Source organism: Bos mutus, chromosome 18 (genome assembly GCF_027580195.1).
Source record: "Bos mutus isolate GX-2022 chromosome 18, NWIPB_WYAK_1.1, whole genome shotgun sequence".
Classification (NCBI taxonomy): domain Eukaryota; kingdom Metazoa; phylum Chordata; class Mammalia; order Artiodactyla; family Bovidae; genus Bos; species Bos mutus.
The window spans coordinates 13415932-13422504 of NC_091634.1; the positions used below are offsets into that span (position 1 = coordinate 13415932).

At 43.1% G+C, this 6573-nt stretch overlaps 1 protein-coding gene across 1 annotated transcript; it reads right to left on the reverse strand.

Annotated features, from left to right (window-relative positions):
• Nucleotides 1-3962: 3962 nt before the first annotated feature.
• Nucleotides 3963-5788, reverse strand: LOC102273289 (galectin-16). Its single transcript, XM_005890582.2, has 4 exons — nucleotides 5777-5788; nucleotides 5324-5403; nucleotides 4717-4927; nucleotides 3963-4144 (listed from the first exon to the last, which is right to left on the reverse strand). The coding sequence occupies exons 1-4, from the start codon at nucleotides 5786-5788 to the stop codon at nucleotides 4031-4033; spliced, it is 417 nt and encodes a 138-aa protein (XP_005890644.2). The 3' UTR covers nucleotides 3963-4030.
• Between the last annotated feature and the right edge of the window lie 785 nt (nucleotides 5789-6573).

Sequence of the window (6573 nt, forward strand, 5' to 3'; positions counted from 1 at the left end):
CATACATCACAGCAGGATCCTCTATGACCCACATCCCAGAATATTGGAAATAAAAGCAAAAATAAACAAATCAGATCTAATTAAAATTTAAAGCTTCTGCACAACAAAAGAAACTATAGCAAGGTGAAAAGAGAGCCTTCAGAATGGGAGAAAATAATAGCAAATGAAGCAACTGACAAACAACTAATCTCAAAAATATACAAGCAACTCCTGAAGCTCAACTCCAGAAAAATAAATGACCCAATCAAAAAATGGGCCAAAGAACTAGACATTTCTCCAAAGAAGACACACAGATAGCTAACAAACACATGAAAAGATGCTCAACATCACTCATTATCAGAGAAATGCAACTCAAAACCACAATGAGGTACCATTTCACGCCAGTCAGAATGGCTGCGATCCGAAAGTCTACAAGCAATAAATGCTGGAGAAGATGTGGAGAAAAGGGAACCCTCTTACACTGTTGGTGGGAAAACAAACAAGTACAGCCACTATGGAGAACAGTGTGGAGAGTCCTTAAAAAACTGAAAATAGAACTGCCATACGACCCAGCAATCCCACTGCTGGGCATACACACCAAGGAAACCAGAATTGAAAGAGACATATGTACCCCAATGTTCATCGCAGCACTGTTTATAATAGCCAGGACATGGAAGCAACCTAGATGTCCATCAGCAGATGAATGGATAAGAAAGCTGTGGTACATATACACAATGGAGTATTACTCAGCCATTAAAAAGAATACATTCGAATCAGTTCTAATGAGGTGGATGAAACTGGAGCCTATTATACAGAGTGAAGTAAGCCAGAAAGAAAAACACCAATACAGTATACTAACGCATATATATGGAATTTAGAAAGATGGTAATGACACCCTGTATTCGAGACAGTAAAAGAGACACTGATGTATAGAACAGTCTTTTGGACTCTGTGGGAGAGGGAGGGGGGGATGATTTGGGAGAATGGCATTAAAACATGTATAATATCATATAAGAAACAAATCGCCAGTCCAGGTTTGATGCAGGATACAGGAAGCTTGGGGCTGGTGCAATGGGATGACCCAGAGGGATGGTATGGGGAGGGAGGTGGGGGGGGGTTCAGGATGGGGAACACGTGTACACCAGGGTGGATGCATGTTGATGTATGGCAAAACCAATACAATATTGTAAAGTAAAAAAAAAATAATAATAATAATAATAATAAGTAAAAAAACAAAAAAAAAAAAAAAAAAACAGACCCAGTGCAGCTATAAATAAATAAATAAATCTTGAAAAAACAAAAGGTCATTGATTAAAGAAAATTTGCTCCAGTGAAAAACATTTATTTAAAGAGAGAAGGAAATAATGGGAAAGGGAAGCCCTCTGTGTGGAATGCATATGCATCAAAATTATCAAAGGGAATTCATGTAATTTCAAGAACGTGTACAGTACTGTTGAGAATCCAGTCAGTGCTTGTCCAAAGGGTGAGGGACAAGAAAGTAATTGGGAGAATCTACAAGTTATTGACTGATATCTATTGTAAACTCTGCACTGAGGGGGAATTTATTCCTTCCAGCTTCAGGTGACTTGATTCTCTGCAACCAAGTCCCCCAGTGGCTTTCCCTTGCTCAAGGATTAACTATATACACATATGTAGGATTTGGTTCTATCCAGGGTTTCAGGCATCCACTGTGGGTCTTCGAACATAACCCCTGTTTCCAAGGGGCCACTACTGTATATATTTTGAGGTGTGGGGGGGTCTTTATTTCCTTTGGGGAGTATCCAGAAGTAAAACTGCTGGATCATATGACAATTACATTTTCAATTTTTAGAGAAATTGCCATACTCTTTCCCATGACGGTTGCACCACATTTCTCTCAACTTTCACGCCACTCTCCTCTTGTCTGCATGGTTTCTAAGGAGACGTTTGATATAATTCTTATTTTCGCTATGTGGGTAGATGCTTTTTCCCTCTGGCTTCTTTTTGTCTGTGGTTTTGGTGTTTGGCATAAATTTGGGAAATTCTCAGATATTATTACTTCAAATATCTCTTCTGTTCCTTTCTCTTTTCTGCATCTAGTTCTCCCATTAAGCACATGCTACACTTTCTGTACCTGTCCCAGAGTTTTTTGATATTCAATATCTTTCCAGTCTTTTTTCTTTTTTTCAGTTTTCGAAGTTTCTATTGACATATCCTCAACCTCTGAGATTCTTTCCTAGGTATAGCTAATTTAGATAATGGGCTTATCAAAAGCATTCTTCACTTATGTAAATTTTTTTAATCTTTAGGGGTTCTATTTGACTCTCTTAGAATTTCCATCACTCTGCTTATATTATCCATCTGTTCCTATAGGCTGTACTTTCTTCCTTAGAGCTCGTAGCATAACTTTGTATTAAGTTTTGAAACCGAGATGTGGGAATCCTCCAAACCCGTTCTTTTTGCAGACTATCTTGGCTGTTTAATGTCCCTTTCAGCTCCATGTGAATTTTAGGATCTGTTCTCCATTCTGCACACAGAGGCCACTGGCATTCTGACAGGGGGTGCACTGAATCTCTCAAACCACACTGGATAACATATTTAGAATTAACAGTATTAACAATATTGTCTTCCAACCCATAAACATGGAATGTCTCTTCATTTATTGAGGTTGCTCATCTGTAATTTCTATCAATGGTGTTTTGTCATTTTCAATGTAAAAGTCTGGCACCTCCTCGGTTAAATTTTGTCTTAAGCACTGTATTCTTTTTTTACACTACTCTAAAAGAACTGGTTTCTTACTTTCCTCTACAGGTTGTTCATTGTCAAGGTATAGAAATAGGGAAGAATGCTCAGAGGGCCTGAAGACGACAAAAGCAAGCAGCCTTCCTTTATATATGGAGTGTCTAGGAAACTGCAGGCACTCAGAAACTTAGGGATTCATTAGGTCCTCTGTCTCTAGAAGACCTCCAGGCTGGAGGGGTCCGGAAGGATCTGGGTGCAGCCTCCTACGTCACACTTCATAAACCCTGAAAGCTGCCAGATGTTCCTAAGCGAGGGGAGACAGAAACCAGGAAAGCCACGCACCATGGTTTATGCTGTATCTGCCCGAACATCTGACATTCAGCTCCTGAGTTCCAAACACCCCACCGGGCTGACTTTACCCTTGACTTATCAGTATCAAGTTCCTTTTGCCAACAACACCATTCTCTAGTCCTTTCAGCATCACGTAGGGTTCATACAGAATGTCTGGCACGTAGAAAGGTATGTTACAGAAAGGAGCTGTAATGGTTAATCTTCTGTGTCATCTTGACTGGGCTGTTTGGTGGTCAGGTCTTGGGTTATACATTATTTTCAGTGCATCCACAGACTGAGTAAAGCAGACTGCCCTCCCTAGTGTGGATGGGCTTCCTCCCATCATCTGAAGACCTAAACAGAACAAAAAAGCTCACCAGCCTAGAGAAGGGAGGATTTTTCCTGCCTTCAGAATGGAACCGAAACACTGGCTCTTCCTGGGTCTCAGGCTTCCAGACTCAGACTAGAACTACATCTTTGAAGATCTTGGGAATTGTCAGTCTCCATAATCAAATTCCTCTGTGTGTGTACATTTGTATACACACACACACACACACACACCAGTTTCTCAGGAGAGCCCTGACAAATACAGGGACCAATAAATATTTGAGGAACGAAAAAACAAGTCAAAAGAGGCTCACATATAAAGTCATATCCCTTAAACAGCCCCAAACCTGACCACCTTCCTCATGACATCCTGAGACACTCTCACTGTCTCCATTTCAGGGTTAGCCCTTGACATTTTGGCCAACTGGGCCCTTCCAAAACCACACTCCCCATTCCACACCTGGGGCGATGTTCTCTTTGTGCCAAATCTGCCCTTGATATCTTCCCTACAAGCAAGAGCCAAGTCCTGGTTCATATCAGGAATATTTTATTATCACTGTCATAAGTGTGAGGGCAGGGGCACATGCTGGCATCTTCTGGGAGTGGCCATGATCCTGCACATTATGGAAGAGTGGAATGGGATCGATATCTTCACTGGAAGATCTTCTGCCCCTTAAAATGTATCCACTGAAGTCAGCACAGTATCTCCCCTCACCTTCAGCATTTTCACAGACTGTAGGGGCAGGCGGTGGACAAACTGGCAGAAGGACTCGTTATTCACAAACACCTAAGGAAGGAGATGTATTTCTTGTGAGCTCAGAACGATTAGGCCTCCTCTTTCCCTTTCCTATTTTCATTGCCTTCTGTAAAATTTCTTTACTCTGTAAAAGCAAAGCAGAAATTCTTCTCCAGGACATCCTGCCAATACAGTGCTGTAGAAATCATCCTCCATGTCCACTTCCTCGCCTCCAGAGCTGCCATCCCTGCTTTACCCTGAGGGCAGGGGGCCTGCACGTCTCCCTCCACACTGCTGACTGTCTGATACAGTAAGAGCTGTGTGGAGTTCACCTCAGCATCTCTACTTGTACAGCACACACACTGAGTACAGCACACAAGATCCTGAGTATAGATGCCTGTGCTATACAGGGACAAGGGGCTCCACCACTCTGTTGTATGCCTGAAACTCACATGGTAAGGTAAATCAATGATACTTCAATTTCAAAAAGCACATGTGTTAAAAATAAAAAACAAACAAAAAATTGGTCTGTTGTGATCACATCAGAGTTGGACTCTCTGTGTGTTTCTCCACAGCAGCCCCAACACAGCCATGGCGCTCCACACCCTGGAGGGCCCACACACCTTGTATTCATTCTCCAGCACCAAGAATCGAAGCTCAAATGGCTGGCCTGGCATGAAAGGGTCAGAAAACATTCTCTTTTCCTCCTGCCATCCCCCTTCCTGGAAACTGTTCATCACCACCATGCTGTTCGTGTAGACTCGGAAATGGAATGCAATGTTGCTGCCTTCCTCAATACCCATGCAGAAATCCACCACAAGCTCTGGGTTCTTCCTGCAAAGACAAAAGGATAGCTCCCGCAGGCAGGCATTTACTGTAGAAAAAAACTTCCTCAGGAACAACCACAGTCCTTTTCTCTCTCTCTCTCCCTCTCCCTCCTTCCCCTTCCCCCTGCCCTCTTTCTCAAAATATTTTTACCTTTCTCACTTTGCTATCTCTCTCTCTCTTTTCCTCCCCTGCCTCCCCCGCTCACACACAGACACATAGACACAGACACACAGAGGAAGGAAATCCCACCTGAAGTGTAATCTCACACTTTTGCATGAGACACCTCAGCTTATTCCGATGATTAAAGAAGATCAAGCTGTTTCCAATGAGTGTCCCCAAGACATGCTAACACTCTCCCCTTGTGCTTCACCCTCCATCAGACATAAACCGGCCTCTACTCACCCACAAGAAGACTCAAGATTTCCCTTGATCTTCACCATGAAACCCACAGCCAGGGAAACAGACTGCTGATAGGGGTTTGGCTATGGAAGAGACGGATGCGTCAGTGAATGAACAGCCAGTGTTCTCTCTCCCTAATCATTGCCCAAGCAGACTCAGGACACAAAACGTGATCTCCTCCCACAGCTAAGAGACATTAGTATACCTCCAACAAGGAGACATTAATCTGAGTCCAGACATGCACTCAGAGGCACAGATACATATTTTATATACAAACACTTCCAAACCCAGAGAAACAATATGCAAAAGGACATAAAATAATGCAAATCCAGTGATTCCCACTCACACACACACACTCTTTCCCATTCTCTACTAGCATTCACGTAATGATTTGTGTCAAGGTGACCTGGTACCAGCAGCAGAGGTAATCAGATTCCTTCCTCCCATCCTTCATACCAAGGAGTTCATAGTCTTCAACTGGGCCTTTCTTCCTTGTTGACTGTGTGTGCGAGTCTGTCTGGAGAAGATGCCCTATAAATGCCATTAGGAGATGAGTCACCCCTGACCCTTTCACTCAGGCTATAGAGCCCTGCCCTCTATTCTTCTGAAATTTATGACATCAAAAGTGTGTTCAGTCCACACTATCCAAAGTCCACTGTAATAATAAGAAGTGGGTTCAAACTGTAGTCAGTTCAGTTCAGTTCAGTCGCTCAGTCGCGTCTGACTCTTTGGGAACCCATGATCGCAGCACGCCAGGCCTCCCTGTCCGTCACCAACTCCCAGAGTTCACTCAAACTCATGTCCATTGAGTCGGTGATGCCATCCAGCCATCTCATCCTCTGTCGTCCCCTTCTCCTCCTGCCCCCAATTCCTCCCAGCATCAGGGTCTTTTCTAACGAGTCAACTCTTCATATGAGGTGGCCAAAGTATTGGAGTTTCAGCTTTAGCATCATTCCTTCCAATGAACACCCAGGACTGATCTCGTTTAGAATGGACTGGTTGGATCTCCTTGCAGTCCAAGGGACTCTCAAGAGTACACTCCAACACCGCAGTTCAAAAGCATCAATTCTTTGGCGTTCAGCTTTCTTCACAGTCCAACTCTCACATCCATACATGACCACTGGAAAAACCATAGCCTTGACTAGACGGACATTTGTTGGCAAAGTAATGTGTCTGCTTTTTTATATGCTGTCTAGGTTTGTCATAACTTTCCTTCCGAGAGTAAGTGTCTTTTAATTTCATGGCTGCAGTCA

Excerpts from the sequence above, each read along its gene's own strand:
- LOC102273289 (XM_005890582.2), bottom strand. Across the intron at positions 4,928-5,323 it reads AATCTTGAGTCTTCTTGTGG|GAAGAACCCAGAGCTTGTGG; the intron begins GTGAGTAGAGGC and ends TTGTCTTTGCAG. Across the intron at positions 4,145-4,716 it reads TGCTGGAGAATGAATACAAG|GTGTTTGTGAATAACGAGTC; the intron begins GTGTGTGGGCCC and ends CTCCTTCCTTAG.